Raw genomic sequence first — 26,436 nt, forward strand, 5'->3', positions numbered from 1 at the left:
TTTTTAGTCATATAAATAAATAGATTACGTGAATGATTTGTATGTTAATAGCAAAAGCCAACCCCGTAGCAAATGTCTTGTATTTGTTGTTGTTGACATATCCATAGAGTAGATACTGATTCACCGTTTGTTGATGTTTTTAGCACCTGAATATCTCTTTAATTTGTACAAATTGAAACGGTACGCACATACCTATCACATCACTTTCGATTCGGTCATGCGCGGCTCCATGTACGTCTTATGTCTTACATTACAGATACATTTGCATCATGCCTTACGCACCCTTTTCCTTCAGAGGGCGACATCGCATGCGAGAACGACTCGTCAAACTTGTATGTGAATCCTCTGGACGGTAGCGGTGGAGGCGGCAACGGTGGGAGCGGGGGAGGGGTGTCGACAGAGTTTAATGGTGTGCGCAAGAGCGCCTCTGGGGATGGGAGCGTGTTGTGTGCAAAAGGTTCCCAGGGGGAAGGATCGCCGCTAGGTTCGCGAGCTAGCCTTGCGGTAGCAGGCGCAGGCGCAGTAGTGCCCGTTGGCGCTGGAGTAGTGTCGAGGCCGCAGGACGCATCGCGGACCAGTCTACCTCAGACGTTAGAGGACCTTCCTGCCCCTGGCCTCCCGTCTGACGACGCCAAGCCCAAGCACAGAAAAGCACGATTTCAACAGGCAAGTTCACGTAGCATGTAATCCCTTTAACAATAACAATTCCAGAACAGTGCACTTATTCGGAATTTAGTGGTTCCATATGTCTCGTCCTGTCAGTGTTATGTCTGCATGTTCACATGTCAATAAATGTAGGTGTACCTTTATAGAGATGAAGAATGCATAAAGCATTTCTGTCTCAGACTTTGTAAGTAGGTAATGAAAGAGTTCATGAAGGATTCGTATTTTTTTGTTGATCAGGAATGGACGGAGGAAGAGAGGAGGCCACCGAGGGGCATAGCAACGAGGATTATCAATCATCACATCTTATTTGGTTCGTAAAATATTTTTTTAAATTTTGATGTAAAATGATTGCATTTTTTATTATTTAGAGATAAGTTTTAAAGTTAGATATGTAATGTATGTGTTTTAAGACCATAGGGTCCATTTTAATTTTCCGAAATTAATAAAAAATTATAAGTTATCATTACGCCATATACAATGATTTAGAAATTTTATTAAGTTGGTTTAAATATAAAATTTTATATTTGTGAAAATAGGTAAGAATGGCAACAAAAGAGGAAGTGGGTGGCCACTGGAAGGCGACTCGCGCTCGCGGTCCATTCTCAAGAATAAAGAGTCGCGCGGGACGGACAGCGAGCTATTGCTGCAGGAGACCACCTCGCTTGGTGCTAACGTGAGTATTACTATAAGCAGCAGGATCATACCACAGCACTGACTGAGCTATTCTTTGTTGTTGTTTTTGTAATCTTTTTAATGGACAATAATAGAATGGTAACTCTGCCTACACTATCAGTATACGCAGGCGGGGCGTCAGTGAGGGAAGATAGGTGAGAATGCAGCAGGTCAGTTATGGGCCAATGGGCCAACGTAACGAATTCAATAATAAATCAACCACGATGGTTTCCAGGGGAATCTGTGTGAAAGTCACTTGGTAGTGTATATTGCTAGCAATGAAGTTGCTAATCCTCATTACTAACAGCCCCTTCTCCCCCCTTCTTGACGAGTTAGGTCACTGAAATGGACACAGAAAATTTGTAGGTAGGTTCTTTTTGTTTTTAGGATATTATTATGTTTGGTAACTTATGATACTATTAGTATTAAGGAAATCAAATTGTGTTTGCAGGGTGACTCCGGCAGCGAATCTTCGCCTATTAGACTGAAGGACTTCAAGGGTCAAAACCACAAGGGCAGTGCTCAAGAACGCGACAATTTTGTCTCGTAGATTCATCCAGATTGGATTTTTAGATGAAAGCGATTTCGCCAAGTACTATAGCGACACAAACGTTTCGCCCCATTGTACGCGATACTATCTATACCATAAGTACATTAATAATTAGAACGCAATAACATTATTAAAAAATATAAAAAAATAATTTTAACATATCATTGGGCGATTGTGACTGCTTGTTGAATATAGAATTTCATTTTGTAGGGGTTCTAAATAATGTAAAAAAATATATATATTACGTAACGTAATAATCGTTCATTCCAATCGAAAAGTTGAAGGTACCTATTTGTTAAGTTTTTTTACGTGCAATTATTAATTGCTAATTCTAATTTAAGCGATATATAGTTTGTACAGCATAGTTGATGAAAATGAAGCAATTATTAAAAATAAAGATTTTCTGAAATTGTTACGAGTTATTTCATCATGTTTTTACCTGAATAAACACACAACACTTTAAATTAAGAAAAAAAAACTACTTTTGTTGTCAACAATGATATTTATTTGGAAGCTAAATTCTTTTCCATAATATTTATTAATACAATAGAAACAGTGTTTAATATAAAAAAAATAAATTCAATCAACATTAAAGTGCTATTTTAAAATTACAAGTCAAGAAATGTCATCGTGTAATTAAATTGTTACATACAAATAAATATCAATTTTACATAGGTACAAATGAAATAATTTTGACTTGTCCTTGATAGTATCACAAATTAAAAAAAAAAATAATACAAAACACTGGAATATTAATTTAAAATAATGGTCCAAAAATAATACTCATTGTAATAAAACACTTAACAATATAAGTAATACTTAAATAAATCATAACATAATGAAGAAAACACATTAACTTTGGTTTACAAAGAGTAACATCAACACGACTACGGACATCGGGTTTATTTAAATAATTTAATGTATATACAGTTACATATTCAAGTGTTACAAGTTAGGGGACAATGAAATTAAATCATATGTTTATATTAATGTTATAAATTAAAATAATGTGACTCTTTATGTTTATCTTTTTTATAACAAAGTTAATGCACAATATTACAACTTATAGTGAACACTCAGGCACCTTATTTTAATATGTTGGCAGTAACCATGGCACAAACAATGTTCATAATAATTCTTGCTGCACACACACTGCCATCAGTATGTAGTGAAACGAACATTTTAATCAAATGCCATTATTTGTTCTTCTCGCGACTGCTCAAGTGTCTCGATATCGTATAATCATGAAAAAGTACAATAGGTATGTATTTTAATTTAAAGCTTTGAGTACTAAAAATTATCACAAATATTTTTGTCAGTTATCCCTTAAAAGCCAAATTGACATAATAAGATACATAAATATAAGTACACAAATGTTACAACTGCCAATGTCGTATAAACATGGGCTAAAAGACGCCATTATTGTTACTTAGCATTTTTATTGAATAGGATATAGAAAAAGGCTTAAAAAACAAAATATATAAGTAAGGACAAAAAAACGAGTATTATAATTTTTGTGGTTTGTTTGTTGTACATGTGCCTCTTATTGTGACAACATGGCTTCGTGTCAAAATGTCAATTATAGTTATAATACATAATTTGTGGTGCAAATACACAAATCAATTAATGTAGTGATATTCTTTAAAATTCTCTCGTGTAAATCACTGCTTATAAACTGCACCTCTAAGTTTTGTGGGAATTTCTGAAAATGCAGTAAATAGTGAAAAAAATTTAATATCTATAAATAATATCTAAAATATGTTCAAATGCAATTTATAGTGACACATTAGTTACAAAAAAGAAAAAAATCATTGTGAGTTACAAGAAATATCTAGAACTATATACATTTACATACTGAGTAACTTAATATTAATAATTTTGTTAGCCTCATTAGTGTTGTTATATGAAAAAACTTGCATCACACCAGAGTGGCACCATAAAAATTGGATGTGGATATAGCAAGCCAGGTTGACAATTTAAATATTTATAACTAACATTAGGGATTACTTTGTTTAAAAATTACTCTTAATTTTTTTGTATGTTACTGCTGAAGAGGATGCCCATTACCTGTACAAGTATATATTAGGAAAAAGAAATTGGTATTTCAGATGATTTCTGTAAGCGCTAAGCATACAATACTATTTTTGTAGTGTTAGATATTTAAGCAAGAAAGCGACAGCGATTAATATTATCTAATATCACGGTTTTAGATACACGATGGTGGACATGTTGTTTTATGAAACTTTTTTATATTTGTACTTTTTATCCCGAGATCTTTTCTTAGTCTAGGATGGGCGATCCTCTGTAACAATTTATATCACAGACATAGATGTATACGCAGCATGTACCTGAATTTAAATGAAAAATTTATATACTATTAAAATTAAAAACATAGTAAACCTTATCCGTATTAAATTATTCCGAAAATAGTTTTTTTTCAATTCTCCTATGTTCGCGAATTAAAATTTTGCCAGGTTAATGTAGATAATCAAATTCAATGTTAAACTGTCATGCAAAGTACATCCAGTTGCATCTATTTATAACCGTATCTGTGATTTAAGTATTTTTTAGTTCCTTCAGCATTGTAAACAGGTGACATCGCATAGCGTCAGGGCAGCGGTGGTGTCGACGCGTCGACGGGGTGATTAGTCGTGACGAAGCTACTTCGGCTTGTTGACAGCGGTGAAACTGACACAGCAACTGAATATTAGGTCGCGGGGCATTCGCCACCACCTCTGCGCACCGGTCCTTATGCATATGAGTTATTGTAGTCACTTGTTGGGTTTATTCTAAATATCTTTGTATCTCAGCATGACTTTTTTCTTAGAAGTACTTCTGTCGAGATACAAATTATAAATGAAAATAATTTAATGAAGCCACTCATCACTCGAATTTAATCTGTCAACACTGATTGAGACTACCCACACACTATCATTGAAAGTAAACGATATACCTAAATACGGGCACACATTCTCTATTTACACTACAAACATGTGATTGCTCTGTAAAAGTTACTTTTTTACATTTTCTTTTTGTCATTGATAATTTTATCAGTACAAATTTGAATTAAATTTGTTATATTCTATAAACTGCGGGTTAGTGAAGAGAAAATAGTTTTCAGTATAATTAAAATTTTACAACACTTCATGATTAAAGAATCATGTTTGCGTAGTCTTCACGACTATACAAATATGATTCTTTAATAAAATTAAAGTACAAAATTGTGAATTTAAAATTGAATTTATACATAATATACAAAAATGAATTATGTCAGCATTGGTGTTTTTAATCCTTTCTTTTTATAATACTGAGAAATAAATAGGCTATAGCTAATGTTATACTAACAAAATGAATATTTTTTTTTATTTCTAAGCATTAGTTTTTATGTCCATATCATTCATGAATTGTTGAATAGGAAGTGACACTTGGGTACAAAAGAAATAGACATGGAAATAGAATAAACATGATTGAAATGCTTCCGGAAAAAATATGCGGAATAAACATAACATATGATAATAAATTGATTTGAAAGTTACTGTAAAAAAACTTAAAAAAAAATGGTAAGTCGGTTTCGGCATATGGAATGAATGATGAATCAGTCAAAAGATAAAGAAATAAAAAACTTGATACTAGTGGAGCTTAGGCAGACTTATCATAAACAAAAAGTATAGATATTATGTACAGGTAACAGTAAAGCCAAAATTACATAGAACCAATCAGAAATATCTGTAGCTAGAACATAAGACTAGTTGTTAGTGGTTAATGTGTACCCGCTTAAACATAAAGGCGTGTATGCACTACCTGTGCCAGGCTATGGTGAGTGCGGTGCGTAGCTTGCCCCACAGCCACGGGTACAGTCCGCCGCCGCGCCACGCAGCTCGTGCCACGTACTTCACGTAGTCGTACAGTCCCCATGGGGCATGTCCGCCGTTCACGTAGTAAACGTATGTGAAACCGTCTTTACAGCGCCCCTTTATAGAATAGTAGTATGGTAGAAATGAGTGCAGTCGGAATCTAAAAATAGAAAATGTTTTATTATTTTTTATGGTTCCGTGCCTAGTTCCAAAGGAAAAAACGGAACCCTTATAGGAATACTTCTTTGTCCATCCGTCCGTCTGTCAAAACCTTTTTTCTTAGGAATGTAATATCATATACTCACTGAAATTAATATCATATACTCAGGTTTGCAATCTCTTAAGGCAGAGAAAAAAATCAAGCTTTTAAATGGACGCAATCAAAAGATAAGGTCGTTTATGTTCCATTTATGACTACATGACATTACCATTATACCATTTTAATCCTGATTATTGTATACAGAATCCTCGTTATGCTAGTCTGACATTTACTATTAACATTACAATTTTGTTTGATGTTATGATTTTATTACAATATTTTCTTGATTTTGGTAATATTTTAATTATTTACTTAGCGCGTATCCTAGCACAAAAATGTACCTAAATCTAAATTTGTAAGGCACTTAAACTAAATGCCACTGCCCTTCAAAGAACATTTAGCATGCTAATGTTAGCAAAACATGTTAGACCTATACAAATATATCAATGAATAGCCACTATGTCTATGAACCTACTATACATACGTTTGCAAATAAATTTACTTTATCTTTAAAGTGTAAATACTAGATATGATATTACAAATTTATCCAAAAACTGTTTACAGTTATTTACCAAAAATTATATAGATTTATATTTTTTCAATTAAAGTATGGTATAGATTTAATTTGATAATTTTACAGGTGATAAAGTATTTGATATCATAAATGAAGATAAACCAAATCTTTACATATATATTTCACTATAAAAATAAATTATTTCATCATCATATATAATGGCCAAAAAGGAACATAGACGACTAGGGCTGTGAAAGCAAGTGAAAAGGAAACAATAGATATGCATGTCAATTTCGAATTTGGTAAATAATAATAGACAGCTATAAATATGTGGCCTGTACTATACACTAGTGTAACTGATTATATTTCCCAAAGGAATATAGGTAAAAAACTTCAAAAAATCTTTATTTTCCCATACTACTACAGTACACCGAGATATCAAATTTGTATGGGAGGCTTAAATATTAATGATAATGTTACAAATACATATTCATTGTAACATCATACAAACTATTCTCTATAAGAGCATATAGGTTGCTCTTACCTTAGTATAGAGTATTACTTTTCTTGTATTGGTGTATTACTCTAATTCTTAGTTTCCTTACAACAATGTGGGAATGAAAACACATTGTATTATATTACCTTTTGTACCAAGAAAGACAAACAAACTGTCACTGATGGAACTGTTAAATGGTAACAGTCGCCTATACAGATAATTAGCACTACAGATATTGCAGAAAATACTGCATTGTACATGGTGTTCCCATGTGCTCCAATTCCTAAGTACTATGGTATCTTATTTTGTAAACAAGTAATATAGACAATGATTATACACTGCAGAATATGGTAAAATAGTAAAATAAAATTATTGAAACTAACCTTCTTTTCTCATAGAAAAATATGGCTTCCGAGTTGGTGGTGAGTACATGTAGGAATATTGCCTTAACTCTGTGCTCATGGGGGGGCTGCGCCACTGGCCCTGACAGGTGATTGATCAGCACATCTAATAGCATGGTCGCTACGCCGGAGCGCCGATAAGAACGGACCACACCTGTACAAAGAACAAAACATCTAAATAGAAAGTGGTACAGTATTGACATAGAGATAAATATGTAATTAGAACAAAACAAATAAATTGTTTAAATAGCTTTATTGATGGTTTTATCTAAATTATAATTTCTACAATACTAGCTATTTTAGGCATTTTTTTCCCTATGAATTAGCAAAAAAAATATCTTACATATTAAGTTAGGATATTACCTATGTTCGTACCAAATTTCATTTAAATGTCTTTAGCAATTTAAACGCCTTAGAGTAGTAAATATACAAATATTCAAACATCTTTACAAACTTTCACATTTATTAGTTACATTATTTTTCAGATAAAATGTGAAAGATTCAATTTAAAGTTTAGATTTATAAATATTTTATCTTTAATTGGTTGGGTTTGGATTTAGTTAAGAGATTTACTTAAGTTAGTAATAATAAAAAAGGTAACAGACAAACTGAGTAACTTTCACATTAATAATATTATTTCTATATATTAAGTATTTTAGTTATTTATACTTTATTGTACACACTAATAACACAGAAAAAAAAATTACAGAAGTAAGCAAGTGTCTTCCACCAAAACCAAAGTCGAAAGGAGCATGTCAACAGGTAGACTGGTGTACAATATTGTGACAATTTACAAACAAAAAGAACTTTTTTTTAAAGATATAATTTAGATAGTAGGCAGTTATTATCTTAGATATCAAAATACACATCTTTAATAATATCTGTTGCCCACATAGATACAAATAACATTTTAATTTGAATAGTTGGGTATATTATTATTTTTTAGTTGTTAAATGCTTTTATAGATATATTGATTAAATAATTTAGTTGGAAATAAATACAATTAAAAAACTTCATACAGACAGAACTTTAGAGGTAATACAGTCATGGGACTGGAAGTATTTAATTGACTTATGACTTGATTAGCATAATTACCTAGAGAGAGTATGTATGCTACAAGTGTATCCTTCGATGCAAACCATCTTGACAATATTCCTCTGTCCTCAGCATTTAATTTTAAGTATGGTTTAATCTCAGCGACTATTAGACCAATGATCTGAGACTTGTATACTGCAGCAAGAGCGAAGAATCTCTCTGATGATGTGATATCCTCATACCATGATTGAGGATATTCTATTGGGAACCAGTCTCTACATAAGGACCTCACCTAAAATTCAAGTAATACTATTAAATTAAATTAAAAAAATCTTTATTCAAATTACAAGTTTTTTAAAATATACTCTTACTAGCTCAATATAGATGATTTTACTATAATATTGATATGGATTTGAAGTATAAGTTATATTTCAATTTCATGTTTATTAAACATTTTGACAAATTTTGTAGTTTTTAAATTTCATGTCAAAAGTTTATCCTAATATACATTATATCAAATGTGTAAAGTAATAATAGATTTTTAGTCTTTAATAATATTATATTTTATTAACAATGAATTAGTGTTCTACTGTTGGATATGAGTCTTTCTCTTTAAGATAGGTTATAGTTTACTATTCGCTTGATAGCCAGGTGTCTTGGTATAGTTTAATTTCAAGTTCTATTGCAAAGGAATAGGTAAAGTGTGTTTGTTTATTAGTCCATTTCTTATGATGACATAGAGATAAAGAATAGTGATAATGATATTCTTACTGTGTCACTAAATGTATAGATTATATATACAAAATATAAATACTATCTAAAATATTTTTATTACCTCCTCCAAGTCATCAGGGCACAAGAAACGCAACTGTACATCTTTCAGGCTGCATTTCGCATCTTTTGACTTCTCTATTATCACTTGAAAGCCCTCAGAAAGGTACCTAGAATACACAAGTTACCATTACATATTCATAAGTTTTACTCATAAACTCACAAACAAGTGAGTCATAGGGTTTATATAGTTATTTATGTGTCATAAAGGCACTTCCTTATATCAGTGGTTTAGCAATAAAAAGAAGTTTTACCAATTATTTTTTATTATTAGCATCTGAATACACTATAGTAATGATCATGTTATAAATTTTCTAAAAATTTTTTATCCAGTCTTTATTATAGAATTGACAATTCTGGAACTGAGACTGAAATTCTATCTACCCACCACATAAGGGACCTGTCATTGAAATATAGAAAGATGAAAAAATAAGTAAAAATTATGTAGGAATAGGAAATCTATAACAAAATATAATGACGATATAATTTCCATACAATAAATTAACAATTTGTAAATATGTTAATTGTATAAATTAGAATATTTTGTTTTATATTATATAAAATAATAAATATTATGAAAATAAATATGGAAAACTACAGGGTAGAGATAGTAATATAATAAATAACGAGTAAATGATTAAGTTAATCAGCTAGTCATTGAAATTATATTGAATATTATTCTAATCATAAAATTCAAACTGACAAGCAAGTATAAATAAGACATAATTTGGGTTTAGAATTAAAGACTGTTCTAAAATATGTTTCAGTGTTCATTTGTAACTAAACGATGGTATTTAGGTTTATGTTTTCAAAATTGTAAACAGTTGACAACACAGATTTCGCAATACCGCCTTTAAATGTAATAGTAATATTAAAACTATGTTAAACTGAATATTAAAGTATGATATTTTAGACGTGGTTCACTCAATTGGACAATTTCATCCAATTAAAGAGTTCAAGGAAGACAATATATGTACATAAACAAATCACCAACCATAATTCGTATCTCAAATTGGTAGGTGGTTGTGAAATATCTAATAACTTCGTGCACTCACCAGCTGAACCCAGCCATTCGGTAATTTGGCCATTAATACTGTCTGTAATCCTAATTACTGCCAAATTATCATCTCCACAAACTAACTATACATATCAAAATAAAGACAGAAACTACACTATATTTACTACGACCGTGATGATAACATTTTCTACAAAATCAAAATCACAAATTCACAATCAGTCAGACAATCAGTCAAAGTCAGTCAGATGATTTTTTCTACATGATCAGTGTTGCCAAATCGGTATTATTTTTTCAAGCTAAATCTATTTATTTTTATAGAGGTTAGTCAATGCGACTACGACCATACCTCATCTGATTGTAAGTAGATAATTTGGCCCAAATATGAGAGTAGTAATTTATGATGTGTTGGTAATTGTTATCTTAAAAACCTGCAAATGCATTTCTTAACGCTCCGCTTAAATGCTGTTGTAGCAGGGTTTGAATCCAATGACTTCGTTATTTCGTAATTAACAATTTTATAATTCGTCTTCTAAATTAGTAATATAATAATTTTTGTATTCCAATGATTTTGCTGGTTAGTAATTCGTACTAAACAAATAAAGTGCTTATGTGATATGAATGTTAGATACAGTGGTATTGTTTATGTAAATTGAGATGAAGAATTGAGTGTAATGATTTGATTATATGAAATGAATTGATTATATTGAATCTATATATAGTGAAATTTAGTCAATATGTATTTTGACTGAATTATTGGTATAATTTTATTAAAGAAAGATGTCACAGACGTGGCCAGCATCTAAGGTATAAAATAAACTGCTGAATTCCACTCATACGTTAGTACAGTTTTTATAAATAATTTATGTTAAAAAGTATGCTATTTAAATGATTTATTTATATTTGAAAAATGAAAAAAATGAAAAATGAAAAAATAAAAGTAAAATTTCAAATGATGCACTTTTTATCTTAAACTTGCAATGTATTTCATAGAAAGAAAATTTATTAATTATATAGTGTTATTTTACTAATATTTAACATTTACATAGATTAAAAGTTCAATGTACAGGAAACCATTTTAAAAAATTGGCGTCGCTATTCGAACGCTTGGCTCGACATGGTTACAATCCTACTGACCTGTTTTTTATAACTACTAATGCATAATTTTAGCGATTAGTAGAAGCAGCAGATGCAAAAAAGCTAAATAAGTTTTAAAAGGATAAAATTGGCAACATTGAAGTTGACAATTACAATAGTGTTACTATTTAAAAATATGAATGTAGTATAATAATATTAAATAATGCTTTTATACTAGGAATATAATCCAAGAATGAAATCGTCATAGTCGTAGAATACTGACGGATCTGACAAAGATTACATATAAAGATCCGTCAGTATTCTGCGACTATGACGAAATAATTAAATTCATTGTAATGTCGTTAATTTATATTAAAAAAGCAAATAAAGGAATCCGTAAACAGTCACTAGAGAATTAAGGACACAATTTTTGCTGTAGGATAAAGGCAGAGCATTTATATTACGTCTATGGGCTTTTTTAGTTTCAAATACTAAACATTTTTTAAATGAGTCGAATAATTTAAAAAGGAAATCAAATAGCATACATGTAAATTTTTTTATTATGAAACTCTTTAGTTGGCTAAGTATTAATATCATGACACGAATGCCATTATCTTTTGATTCTACCCGTATTTTGATTCACTGGTCCCGTCCCGTGTGGTCCTGGCATAGAATAGACCACCTCTTCCTTTCCCGTGGGTGGTATCGTTCACGGTGCAAGCTGTACGGCTGTGGAATAGTTTACCAGTTTCTATTCGAAACATAAATTGTCTGCCTAGTTTTAAAACAAAACTTACGGATTTTTATTTGAGTAAGTTGTCATCCTTTTAATTTGTTTATTTGTCGGGTTAGCATACTTATTTCTTCAGATATATAAAAATTTATAACTTTGTTTTTTACGTATACATGTGGTAGTATTTATATACTTATTTATTTGTGTAGGTGTTTATATGCATGTGTGTGTGTATGTGTATGCGTATGTGTGTATATATATACATACACATACATACAATATATATATATATATATATATTGTATGTATGTGTATGTATATATATGTATATAATAGTGAGTAGGGATATATATTTACATTATTACATGTATTATATCTCCATATTTAGAAATAATAGGAACTTCATCGTACCTCTAATCAAACAGTTTATAATTACTCCTTTCCATCCAAAGCTGGAAGAGATCGCTTTTAGTGATAAGGTCGCCCATTGTTTTCTCATTATGATTATTTCTTGTAATTGTTTATATCTAGAATAAGTTTACTGTTGTAATCTTTTGGAGAAAACAATAAAGAGTATCTATCTATCTACCACTACTAACTACTAACTAATGGCAAAACCCCCCTAGGGGGAGGCTTATGTTTAGCAGTGGACAGTCAAAAGCTGATATGTTGATGATAATGATAATTTAGTATAACGTACTTAAAATTTGACCAGAAGACGAATATTGTGAATTAACTGTAATAGTAAGTTAACAATAGTCTTTTTTTTTTATTTACAACACTGGCGGCAAACGAGCATGCGGCTCACCTGATGGTAAGTGACTACCGCCGCCCATGGTCACCCACAACACCTACGGCATTGCAGGTGTGCTGCCGGCCTTTTAAAAAGGAATATGCTCTTGCAGACTTTTTTGTGGGAAATGGAGAGTATCATAAACATATAGTATATTATTTTATGTATCATTATAGTTTACTCAGTGCACGCCAAATAATAGCATTCATAGGTAAGTTTTTTTTATACTTGGATTATATTATTGAAATTTTTGTAACAATCTTTAATTTTTTGAAAATACTTTATAGCCTATGTTACTTGCTGATAATGTAGTTTTTGTAGCTATTTATAGGTAAAAAAAAAAATTAAAATTAGTTAAGTAGTTTTTGGGTTTATCCCAAATTATCCATTACAAGCAAAATAATCAAATCCTTCCTTTTTATAACGTTAATACAAATAACATAGACTTTCTTTTGTTTAGACATAAACAGATGTTAGGCACACTTTTGTAGTAAGACATCTAGTATTGAAAATGTAACTATCGCAAGTTAAACTTTTTTGTGGTAAGACTAAGGTAAGTTACAGTCTTTAAATTGGTTATTACATATTTAGTCTAGATAGGTACAGCTATTAAGATTATGCATTACAATTATAATTCGACACATAGAGGTCAATATACTTCAAATAGCACAAATTAAAAAGTGGCTGCTGCATTGCGCATATGTTACTCGAATGCTGGGTTTGATTTCTTAACGATATACCCCAGACGTGGCGGTGTCAACTTACAGGCTTATGTGTGAGCAGGCAGTTCGGCGTGGAGGCGATATTTCACACGAACTGTCGGTCGTGATGCCACTTGACTAAGACTGTTGAAGAACCATGGTATTTTGCTGTATACCTACCTAATGTTAAGGATATTATCATTACTTATCACTAAATCGGTGTAAACATGTTACATAAAGCGAACATTCATAATAAATACAAGGGCTAAGCTTCGGGAATCTAAATCCGAATAGGCAGATAAATATTCGTTGGTTCTCTGTTAGGCATAACATTTTGTCTTATATTTCATATGTGTGGTTTCAGAAGTAGGAACACTAATAAAGTAATAATAAAAACTAATAAACAATAATAAAAATTTTCTAAGAGACTACAGCATGGGGTTCTTCAAAAGAGGGGTAAAGAGGTTTTTTAAAAGGTGATAATGGAATAGTAGCTCCGCCTGTGCTATCGGTATACACTGGCGGAACACCAGTGAGGGATGATAGATGAAAGTATGTCAATTAGCCCATCGTGGCCCACGAATTACGCTAGAATTAACAACGATTGTTTCCAAGGGGAACCGCGTGGAGGTCGACCTGATAGGATGTATTACTAGCAATGGGCCACTTAACCTGAATTCTAACAATCCCTTTCCCCTATGAAAAGAGCTTTCTTCAGGGTCGGTAACGCGTGCGTAATAGTTCTGGTATTACAGGCCTTTGTTGGCCTTTACAGGCCTCTATATATATACTTACTCGAGATATTAACTAAGTCTTTCAGGAACATTACTGTGAGAACCTCATTCAATTTAGTGCAGAAATTTTTGCATGATGACGAAACAAACTTAATAATAATTATCTTTTATTCTATAATATATAATACTATAAATCATATTGATGACAATCTTGGAATAATTAAGTGAGTTAGTGGATGCAGGTGGCTCAGGAAAGTTCTTTATTGCAGTCTATAGGGGAGGTCTATGTTGGAGGAGGAGGAGCAATGGACTGATAATGTCTGAGATAGTGATGAAGATGATACATAATTATACATATACCTACTTACTAGTATCTAAATATGGTTCCACAAAAATTTATTTTAGATCATTAGATTGATCTGTTGACGTTTAAATACCAGCAAAAACATGAGAGATTACGGCGTAAAATTGAGCATGATACCCACACCGCCTCTGTAATTAATATCTTATGTGTTTTACAAAAAGTATGGCAGTCAATGTGAATATTATGTTCTTAGCTGTCGAAGGGACCGCAGTCGGGGCGTGCGCAGCTTGTGTAACGCGAGCTGCCGCCTGCGCACGCGCCTCGCGGCTCATTTGCACTCAATCTTAATATTGCAGCTCAATATGCATCATTAATATATAATAATCGTGACTTTTTGAACTTGTTTCTGTTTCTAGAGAAGTTTCAAGTTGGGAAATTTGTTAATGCGTCCATTTAGTTAAAACTCGATTTAGAAAAATAAGAAATTTCACAAAATGACAAGGACAGTAGGTACTTTTAGCATTGTTTCACTTTCAAGTTACAAAAATTTTACTTATACCTATTAAAGTATTAATCGTAAAGTAAATAATTTGTTAACAGTTCTTTTCATTCATTAGTTACAATTATTTATGATTACGTAATTATCTGATGATATATATGTACATTAAGCTCGTTAATTGAGAAAATGCGATAAGATAAGGGTAGAACAAGTGTGCATTGTGAGCCGGGCGGGCGGTGCGACCGGCGGAAATCGCCGGACGAGTAGAGGTCGCGGTATGTCATGCGGTGAGGGCACCTACCTAAAACAGAGGATGTTTTCCGAGAATGTCGCTTGAGCGTGCTAATTATATGCCTACATTTAATGACAACAACTTGCGGAGTCATTTTAATCGTTTTGTAAGTTCATGCCTATACACGTAATACCTATCTAAGTTTCTACGAATATTATATTCGATATTCTGTTTTTAAAATCATTTTGAACCAAATTGTTAATGCTTATTCATATTAACACTAATAAACAAATACCATACTCATTGAAGATTACAACGTCATCTATTCTCAGACTAAGTAAAGCTTGTAGTATTAGTGTATTAGATGACTGATAGTTACTTTTTTGTAATAAAATATAAATATTGTCCAAGAATCAAAACGGTAACCATCGGAAGGTAGTTACTGCTATATTGCCAAAGTCGTTTACAGTCACAAAAGGATATATTATTAATTTACTGTTACTAAATTTACTGTTTTTGCCGATTAGGGTTTCATTATCATCATCATATTAGCCATTAACTGTCTATAGGCATACTGAACATAGGCATGCTCCCCAAAAAGGGGCGTTTTGCCAGTAGCTGCCACGCTTGGTAGACGGGTTGGCAACCGTAGTTAGGGTTTGGTAATATTTTAAGAGGGACGCTGCTTGATAATTTAGTCGATCCCTTGATAATTTACTTCTTTTAGTCGCCTTTTACGATACCTACAGGAAAGGAAGGGGTAGTTCATACTATGCCGGGACCATATGGCGATTGTGATTTATTATATCTAAAGCATTCTAGTACTTAGTTGTTCCTACCTGCAGTGAGTTTCGGTTTGAAGGATCGGAAGCATTACACCTTAGTTTTTAAGAATAGCAATGCATGAGGGTGTTACTCTATATTATGTAATATGCATAAATGATGGTTACCATTTTTCTTCATATGAGTCGTCTGCTTGTTTTCTGTTTTTAATATTCCTTAAAAAATATGTAGCTTATTTTACCTACACCTATTTCATTTAGAATTAATATATATTCATTTAAATCCTTAACAGATATAAACTAAATAACAATAATTGAGAAACAGAATATTTAGACATCTAAATTTGTTATATTACAAAAAAAAAGACAGCGTAATATCAACAATGTGTTTATTCGATAGTATTTAATATAACATTAATTTCTATTTACAACTTAATACAAACTAAATGTTCTTATATAAAACATCTTTAAATAATGTTAAAACTTATGAATAATTAATCACAATAATAACTTATTTGTTATACCTATCTTATGTAGCTATTTACCTTTATAATGTTCTACTCTTAATTAACTTTGGAACATGAGGAATTTTAAAAACAATTTTAGTGTATAGTAATAAATTTAAGATATTTTTGTTTATCGACAAAATTTTAGTACCTCGTCCATTTTTAATTGACTCTCATATCGATTAAGTGATAGTATAGGCTAAAATTATTATTATAAACTTAGTATTTCTGTACCTCTCAACAAACCCTCGTTAACTTTTTATATCTTATGTTGATGAATTTGTATTTGATTAGACCATACCTAGATTTAAGCTATTCCTGAATGTATAATAAATTCCTGAATGTACAATAAATGGTACTCGTATATAGATTTGATATAAACAGGGATACTAAAACGAGCTCCACTTTTTTATTCTTGTGTGTCTGGCATTTCTATTCAATGTATATTATTATAAATTAAACAGAAATACCAGAATATTTTAAATATTATTTAACTTTAAAAAATGGCGCGTCTTTAAAATTACGCGTCCCCTGAAAATCTTGAATTATTAATAATACATTCTTTATTAATAAAACAGCTAATTCAACAATTTCGCAACAGCCAAATCAACAGTAGGCTGATCATTTTTTTAAAATATGTTATATCTAGTAGTATTTGGATATATATTTTAGTTTCAGATTCATATTACGTCACCTCACAAAGTCCAATACAAATACGTAGAACGAGTATTTTTATGTACGTAAAACTTAAAACTATGCATGTTTTTTATTCTACAAACTGTTGAGAGATATATATAGTAAATCGTGGAAAAGTCTTTGAAAATATACCATCAAAAAATCTCGCGGCGTATCTATATTGCAATAAAAGGTAACATATCTATTTATTTAAGATACAACAAAATGTTGGTTAAATATTTGAGATATTATTGAAATATTATCTATACTTAATTTTACCTCCGAAAATGAAACATCCGGAGTTAATTTTTATACCAGCATATTATTTCCTGTTATGAAACAAATATTATCCCTAATGTTTAGTCAGTTCTAGAATGGATTTTGGAATCATATGGTTCGCCTAGAGATTCATAGAAAACACTATTAACTAATAATAATATTTCTTTCAATTATTAAGAATAATTTAAAGGAATATTCCTATAATTACATATGTTTGCACATTTATGTTTGTTTGTGATTAAACGCACGTGCGCTTTGCCGTTCTTATACCATCATAGCGATATAAAATTATTTATTTACATGACAGTCATCTGACCTATTTTAGCATAAAAAAAGTCATATGGCGATAAAGTTCCGATGAATTTTATCTAACCACGGACAACGTTAACTATGAACAATTCTAGTACATTTAATACAATGTATGGTTTTAGGGGTGGCCGGTATAGTGTGGCCAGTCGGTGCATGGTGGATGGAGATGGGATGGCACATAGAGCGGTGGTGGGTGGTGTGCAAGGCTATGACTTGCAAATCTGGGTTGTAACTCGTGATAGTCAGGCACCGGACCTGGTTTCAAATATTGATCTAATTCAGCTCCGTCAGGTGGGCCGTCCGGCAGTAGTGCCGGCGAAATGTCCTGCAATCCAGCAAAATCGATTTGATCTCTGTCAGGAGATGGTTCTCGTTTGAGTCGTGTGCTGGAAGTCGGTGGGGCCTTTCGTCGTCTCGGCTGGTATTTGTAATCGGGATGCTCTCTTTTATGTTGGGTACGGAGCTTGTCTGCTTCTTTGATGAACGGCAACTTCTGTTCTTCTGATAGACTCCTGAAAGTAAAAAGACATTGTTACTTTACCAATAATTATAATATTAAACATCCTCATGTCTAGTGGAATTAGAATTGGTACTATTCATCTCTATAGGTGAAGGTTACCACTTTCGATGAAGTGGACTAGCTAGCAGCTATTCTAAGCTGCATAAAAATAAAAAATAAAAGAACACAAGATCCTCAGGAGTCCTCACGAGTGGTGACGTATGAGGGGTCAAAGACATCGCGAAATTAGATCGTAAGTATGGTATTCTTGTGTTTATTTATAGGACGGTTATAGGCACTATAATTTCTATCAGCTGGGTCATTTGTTTGCTATTCCTAGTATGGACTAAAAAGGCAGAAGTGGCAAACTCACGAAATAGTGAGAATTTGGCTGCTAGTTTGACGTCACATATCATGTACTCTCGGACCATTTTAAATTAATTTACATAAATTACAATTATAATAAACCAATAACAAATTAAGTGGAAATAGAATATTAGTAGGACGTTTCGTCTGAGACGAAGAGTGTACGATAGCATCGACGCGCGATACTATTTCCAGATGCCGCCGGTATTTGCTAAAACGCCAAGACTTACTAAATTCATCCCGAATTAAATATTTATATATTTATTTTTGGGATAATTTATACATACCTAATTTTATTTATAAAATTATAATAATATTATCAAAAACACTAACTTGATTATTGGACATGCGTGTTTGTATAAGTGTTGAAATTTTTTGTTTTATCTTCATTCATGTTTCTTTGGAAAGTGTTAATTTTACTAGTACAACACTTACTTAAAAGGACGCTAATAATTGATTTTACCCTGTAATTGCTTATATATTATTCGTCTATACCTAAAGGATCAAAACCTCAAGGATCATTATCAGAACGTTAGTTAAAAATTTATATTGTCAAACACAAAATTTTAGGGACTTTGTCAGTTCTCTAGTTAGTATCTACGAGTAAGTCTGTATTGTGTGTATTTATGTATACCTATAGATATGTAATGATATATCTTGTGTATAACCATATAAATATAAACATGAACGATAGCACTGCTGCCATAATTTATTATAGCCACTTTTAAAATATGTTTGAGAAAAATAGAAACATTTACGAGAGACGAGCATTGACCGTAAACGCAGACGTCTGGTTGGATCTTACTCATAGATAAAATTAGTCCTCTTTTAGATAATTTATACGCGATTATGATCTGTGTCAACAAATGTTGTCACCATACCATAAATATATAAATACCAATTAACGGCTCACAACTGGACTCTGTTTATATGCCAATATCATATATATATATATATATATATATATATATATATATATATATATATATATATATATATATATATATATATACATATATCTGTATATATAGATAAAGTCGATTGCTTGGGTACCTCTGTCCCATTCGTGTTTCTATCGTGAAGCAGTTGTTTGCATGGCTGTGTTTCGGTTTCAAGGGTGGGATATGGCGTGAATTTACAGGGTACAGAGGAATAACATCTGAGTCCTCAGGAATGGCAACGCATGGGGGGTATCATGGGCGAAACAGTATACTCTGTTATGTCCATGGTACTGCTTATTTCTATAGGCGACGGTTAGATTGATAGTTTTACGAAAATGTAACGACTTTAAATACATTCTGTATAACTTTGTAACACTTTCGATCGGGTTCAGTTTTATTTAAGTATCCATATGTTATTTAAATTAATTACTTAGATGTAATAATAATTGTATCTTTTATATTTGGCTAGAAGCAAAATTTTTGGATCTTTTCCCATTCTGGTATGGGCACAAGACAATTCTAAGGTGGGCACAACCCATTATGAGCCCACTTAAATAAGCATAAGCTTAGTAATGATAACGTATTAAAGGTATTAATTATATTAATAATGAATTATGGGTTTAACAGTGTATTCAATAATGTCCATGGTTGCTGTTCATGTCTATAGAAGACGGTTACCACTTTTTATTATGTAGGTTGTTAGCTTGTTTGCAATTCTATATTGCATAAAATTATCTTAATCAGTTTCTTGAATTTGCATTGGTATCATACTTGCATCGGTAACAGATACAATAGGACAGGGCGCCGTGATAGTCGATGATCGGACAGCGAGCGGCCACGTAATAGCAATCAAGCTCTTTTCACTGACTATTTTCTTTGATGATTCGAGAGTTTGTCCGTCATTCTTGTGTCATAATCATAACACGAGCGGATGCGCGGGTGGCCGTCAAGTGTTCTCACAATTTTTTGGGCATCGAGCTGGGAAATTTAAAGACAGCTGAAGAAGCTCTACATAGATAGATAGATACTCTTTATTGTTTCCTCCAAAAGATAACAATAGTAAACTTATTATAAATATCTAATATATCCTTATTAATATTATAAATAAGGATGTCATGTAGTTTTTTTTTACTGGGTAAAAATGGTATGGTAACCCCGCTTGCGCTAATGGGATACGCTGGTGGAGCACCAGTGAAGGGTCATAGATGAGAATGAAAACAGGCCAGTTAGCCCATCATGATGAATTCATCAGGAATTAACCATGATAGTTTCCAGAGAGAACCGCGAGGAGGTCGACCTCGTTGGGTATATTGCCAGCAATAGGATTCTCAGTCTCCCTTACTAACAATCCTTTTCCCGCCAGATGTCATGTAGTTAGTATGATATTAAACATTTATCGTGTGATCCCGGCATTGAGTGGGCCACCTCTTCCTTTTTCGTGAGTGTCGTAAGAGGCGACTAAGGAAACTTGCCTAACTACGATTGTCAACCCGCTTATCAAACGTGGCAACTACTGGCAAACCCCTCCAGTACGAGAGCCTATGTTCAACAGTGGATATCATGAAGATATCATCCGTTACTCTTAAAAAATGTAAAATCTATTACATAATATTTGTTTTATTTTTTATTTTTTTGTATCAAAACTACTATAGTATAAAAGGACCTTGGCAGAAAAATAATTTGAAATGTTACGTAAGGATCGTCAAGAAATACATGCGCTCTGAATACTTTAATATCTTTGTACAAAATTTCTTAAAAATACTAAAATTATTAGTGTATTTGAGTGTTTAAATTAATAAATTATAATACAAATAAAGACTTTTTTATGTTAAATTAATTGCGAATTATTGTACCTTTATATTTTTTAATCGACGTCCACGACAGATATTATGACCTAAAAATTTTATTTGTATCATCGATTATTTATCTATATAGATATCATGCGATTTCATCCCACAATTTTCTATTCGAGTAGACTTCAAATTGGTTTTGAGACAGTTAGAGATTTTATCGTTCCAGTTAGCGGCGATAGCATTTTAATGAGTAAACAATCGATGCACGCCGCGCTGCTGGATGCCGCACGCGCAGTCTTCAGACCGTGCCTCCCCCCCTTCCTTTACCCCTTCGATCCAATCTATATTATACCCTTTCATCGGTCCCCGCAACTTACTTTCATGACCTTCTCGAGCAACGGTGATAGGTTCTTAAAACCGCTACAAATCTAGTTTAACATTGTTACAAATTGATTCATAATTTCAAATTACTCCCACTTTATTAAGATACACATGGATATACATATATTTGGAGATTTAGTAGAGTTATTGCACATACTTTAGTTATAAATAGATAAAAAATTGTGATGCGTTTTGTATCACTTTCTTATATCGAGTACGAATACCACGCATTAATCATGTCTAAATGTTATCTGTTACTGTAAAACCTGAACTATTGTAAATCTAAAATTGTCTATATGTACATAAGAGACGTGGTAAATGTAAAAAAATAGACATAATGTTAAGATATGTTTAGTGTGTGATGCTTGTACTCGTAGTCAGAAAGTTAGGTTAGGTTTGGTTTGGTGCAAGCCCCCAAATTTTTTTTTATAAAATCCATACATTTACCAACCCATGTTGATAAATCTTAAGATTTAATAGTAAAACCTAAGATTTATTGTGGGTTTTTGCAATTTCATATGCATAATATACATTTAAAATGTTATACATTTCATTTTACTTAAAAAGTACTGGTATTGAAAAGTTGTTGTCTTACTTAACTGTAACTGTTTCCCACGGCTTTATCCGATCGATGCATAAAGTATTCTATTTATATTATATTGTACACACTATATACATACATATATATACATAAAGTACTCGTGTACCAAATGTAATTCGAATCCGTTTATCCCATTTAGTAAGAAATATACAAACATCTAAACATCGTTACAACCTTTAACATTTATTAGTAGAATTTACTTTAGTAGTGTATAATAGAAAATACTTACTTCCACATGGTGCCTAGTGATTTGCTAAGCTCAGCGTTGTGAAGCGAAGGCCGCTGTTCAGAGAGGCGCCTGCGCATCGCCTGTGCGAATACCATAAATGCATTCATAGGCCGCTTGACGTGCGCTCGACGCATGCAACCACCACCTCTGCAGATAAAATGAGAAAAACGGTATTATTAGTCACTTCATCGTATATTATACAGAGGCCTGACTGAGTGAAAGGTAATATATTTTGTTTTATTTTTTTAATGGGTGAAAATGAAAGGATAACTCCGCCTGCCTGCGCTAACAGTATACACTGGCGGGGTACCAGTGAGGAATGATAGATGAGGTTGATAAGGCAGGTCAGTTAGCTATTCAATTAGTAATGGGGACTGCGTAAAAGTCTACCTGGCAAGGTATGTTATTAGCAATGGGATTGCTAGTCTCTATTATTAACAATCTCTTCCCTCCCGGTAACTACTAATGACTGACGTAATTAAAATTAAAGAAAGCAACAGCTAAGCGATGAATGGATACGCGAGAATAAAGTCAGGTCAGTTGGCCTATCATAATTAATTTACTAGGTCCTTAGGTCTAACTACGACGGTTTGTATGGGGAACCGGAAACAATTTGACAGGGTAATATTTTGCTAGCAATGTAATGCTTTGATGATGATGTTACTAAGGTTTAGAAAACAAGGTTTAGAATGCAAGATAAAGAGAGAATGGGACACATTATATGCTAGTATGTACTCATATAAGAGAATATGAAGGTACTCGTATAACAATCTTAAAAATCTTGTTTCATTGTGTGAGACTATACTTATTTTAACTTTACATTCTAATCAACATAGGCACCTAATAGTACTGCAAAGTAGAAATATAATTTTGAAGCTTGTATGAATAGTATTAATAATTTTTTTGGATGTACTTAGTCTGTGGTTGCATAATTCGAACAGATATCCACCAGTATTACGAAGTCGAGTATTTTAAAATATTTATGGAGGTATTGAATTTATTTATTCATTGAATGAATTTTCAATTAAAAACTCAGAAATATATATTCGGGAGGATATAGATATGTAAGAAATTTATATTGTAAATGGGTCCGGTTACTAAGTAAGTACTTCAAATATTTATATTAAAAGTTACTTAATTCAGTTTAATTTGAAGAGTTGCTTATATCTATGGTATCTCTAGACATAGAACATATAAGGTTACAAAGTAATGTAAGAGCATTCATTAATATAGCAGCAAGATGTTTAATTTGTTCATTACACCTAAAAGTTATTGAGTACAAAGTTATAAATAGTAGAGGCTTAGAAACTGAAATCTTACAAAAAACAAATGTTGACAGAAGCAATATGAAATGCGCACTTGAGCGGGCGCATACAAATACTCAAATTGGTTTAGCGTTCGGCGCGCGCCCGATAATTACTAGGTAACCAAAGCTATCAAGCGACGACTATAAAGAAAATAAATTACGAGTACCCCTTTATGCGCGGACGCTGTAAACAGTGGTGCGCAGGCGCATGTAAAATTTGTATGCGCGGCTAAAGTGGCGTGGCCTCACGTCATTTTACGCTCGTAAACATCTCTTATTTTATTACTTTTTTATTTTCTAACGCGTTTAAGTTTCCTCGCGATGCTGAATGCTGACAATAAATTATGCTTTTTTGAACACTGACACGCCACTAAAAGTCGATCGATTTCTAACGGATTACTCTCGGGAAGCAATATGAGCAGGAATAATTACTTAGCTTCGGCGAACTAGAATCGGTTTCCTTGTTTATTAGAACGAGTTCTCGTAACTAAACAACATTTAGAAATTTATTATGCTACGCTAGTATAGCATTATAAAATTCTTTTTAATTTCATTATATATAAATATATATATATATACAATTTAATTAGCGCTTAGAATTATAAGAAAATACATTACTATATAATTATTATAAAGGTTTAAATGATAATAGAAGTTTTAAAGCAATATAAATCACGAATACGAACTAAACTAGTTTTTATAGGGAAGAAGGCCTACCGCATGTCGGCCATCTGGTTAGTAACATCTTGTTCTCTGACAATCACAGATAGTGAGTACTTGTGCACTTCAATAGTAACATGTGAGTATTGTACTTATATCGATTGTAACACAGAGCTTGTAATTGGTTAGAATTGAATATTTTGAGATATTTATGTTACTTTTTAAAATTAAACATTCAGGTTATTGAGAGTCTTTTGCCATCAGATGAAACATTTATTTGTATATTCGACCATAAATCGGCCAAGTGCAAGTCGGACTCGCGCACCAAGGGTTACATACAAATTGTAATAATTAAATAATAGAAAAAAAATATTTTTGCAATGCAACTACATGTTTACGGTTTCCGGATTTTTCCCTTTAAGCACTTATGCTATACAACATTACCTCTTTTAAATAAATAAATTTCATTATTCTAGTTTAACGGAAAGTACCCTATAGATTTATAGTTTTGATTCTTTTGCAAATGTTAAATTATACGCTATAAGTGACTGTATCTTTTGATTGCGTTTATTTAAAAGTTTGATTTTTCACAGTTTTAAGGCATTGCAGACTTGAGTATCGATATTAATTTCACCTTGATACCTTCACGTGTTCCCGAGAAAGGTGGTCTTGATGGAAGGACATATGGACAATAAAGTGACACTATAAAAACTTAAAATGATGGAAATTGATATTCCTTATAATGGGATATAATATGATGACCTATACTATAGTTTCCTAATTTATTACCGAACCTCACATAATGGTGAAATTCACATGACAAAAGTTTTACAGCGGAGTCATAGTGATTTATTATTTTACATTGCAGTCATCTCTTTTGTGTGAGCCGACTTTTTTTAGTAGGTATCTTTAAACATAATCCCTGTTAATAAGTATTATAAATGCGAAAATAAGTTTGTTTGTTATTTTGAAATAATCATTATTACATTTAGTCATTAATATTAATAGGGCGAGGGATGGGCAGCAGCATTCCTCTTAAAACATCTCTAAAATCTTAACTGCGGTTGCCAATCCGCCTGCCAAGCGTGGCAACTATTGGCAAAACTCCTCTAATAGGGAAGGCTTATGTTCAGCAGTGGACAGTTAACGGCTGAAATAATAAATTTAGTAATTTATTAAAACATGATATGTTTGCGACATATATATATATATATTTTGATGGAAATGGTTGTCATGGCATTTATATAAAGAAGAACAGACTTTACACTACCTATCATATCTATCATGATACACTTATCATAAAATATATTGATTTTCATTTATTGTATTCATTTATTAAATTATGATAATTATATTTCGATAATTATTGATTGAATTGAATTCAATACGCAATTATTGAGTAAACTGCTAGGTGTCTAATTATAAATAATAATGTTAAAAAATATTGGTTAATATTAAGTCGTATAGCATTCTAAGCATTGTACGTTTTTTCTGCTATAATATGACCAATAGGAACATATTTAATAATATATAATAACGTTCGTTCTAGAAATATTGAAAAAACTTACAGAGGGCACGTGTGACTCTTGGCGGTCTAATAAAAAATACTCCACATAAGTTTTTATTTAAGATTGAATTCGTTCTTGTAGGTCATTAGTTGTGATTCAGTATTATTTCTGTGTTTTTGTTATAGACAAATCGTGTTGAGAGACTTGGGTCAAACAAAATTTCAAAGTTACTGCT

General features: G+C 32.0%; 3 protein-coding genes across 7 annotated transcripts in view; 1 reads left to right on the plus strand and 2 right to left on the minus strand.

The window, feature by feature from the left end:
• LOC113521183 (potassium voltage-gated channel protein Shab) overlaps positions 1 to 2,303 on the plus strand; it is a 56,055-nt gene extending 53,752 nt beyond the window's left edge. For 2 of the 4 annotated variants that reach the window (XM_026906637.3, XM_026906639.3), the window contains 4 exons: positions 257 to 666; positions 904 to 976; positions 1,203 to 1,339; positions 1,790 to 2,303. In XM_026906637.3, the coding sequence (XP_026762438.2) occupies positions 257 to 666; positions 904 to 976; positions 1,203 to 1,339; positions 1,790 to 1,888 (719 nt within the window). In that variant the 3' untranslated portion in view covers positions 1,889 to 2,303. Of the gene's footprint in view, positions 1 to 256; positions 667 to 903; positions 977 to 1,202; positions 1,341 to 1,789 lie in introns of those variants that run through there. The other 2 variants (XM_026906638.3, XM_031912699.2) reach the window with 2 other exon arrangements.
• Positions 2,304 to 2,578: 275 nt separating this feature from the next.
• LOC113521269 (N-alpha-acetyltransferase 60) lies at positions 2,579 to 10,536 on the minus strand. 2 transcript variants are annotated; one of them, XM_026906756.3, is made up of 6 exons: positions 10,334 to 10,536; positions 9,283 to 9,388; positions 8,508 to 8,739; positions 7,395 to 7,566; positions 5,690 to 5,902; positions 2,579 to 3,590 (listed from the first exon to the last, which is right to left on the minus strand). In XM_026906756.3, the coding sequence occupies exons 1-6, from the start codon at positions 10,348 to 10,350 to the stop codon at positions 3,572 to 3,574; spliced, it is 759 nt and encodes a 252-aa protein (XP_026762557.1). In that variant the 5' UTR covers positions 10,351 to 10,536; the 3' UTR covers positions 2,579 to 3,571. The 2 variants fall into 2 exon arrangements, with proteins under 2 accessions (XP_026762557.1, XP_026762556.1); XM_026906755.3 differs by having other exon boundaries at positions 2,579 to 4,723.
• A 5,984-nt stretch (positions 10,537 to 16,520) lies between these two features.
• LOC113521493 (transcription factor SOX-8-like) overlaps positions 16,521 to 26,436 on the minus strand; it is a 31,880-nt gene continuing 21,964 nt past the window's right edge. The window contains exons 2-3 of the mRNA XM_026907027.3: positions 22,728 to 22,874; positions 16,521 to 18,429 (exon numbers count right to left, since the gene is read on the minus strand). Of these exons, the coding sequence (XP_026762828.1) occupies positions 18,036 to 18,429; positions 22,728 to 22,874 (541 nt within the window). The 3' untranslated portion in view covers positions 16,521 to 18,035. The remainder of the gene's footprint in view (positions 18,430 to 22,727; positions 22,875 to 26,436) is intronic.

Source organism: Galleria mellonella, unplaced genomic scaffold, assembly GCF_026898425.1.
Source record: "Galleria mellonella isolate WM207_F2 unplaced genomic scaffold, CSIRO_AGI_GalMel_v1 utg55, whole genome shotgun sequence".
Lineage (NCBI taxonomy): Eukaryota > Metazoa > Arthropoda > Insecta > Lepidoptera > Pyralidae > Galleria > Galleria mellonella.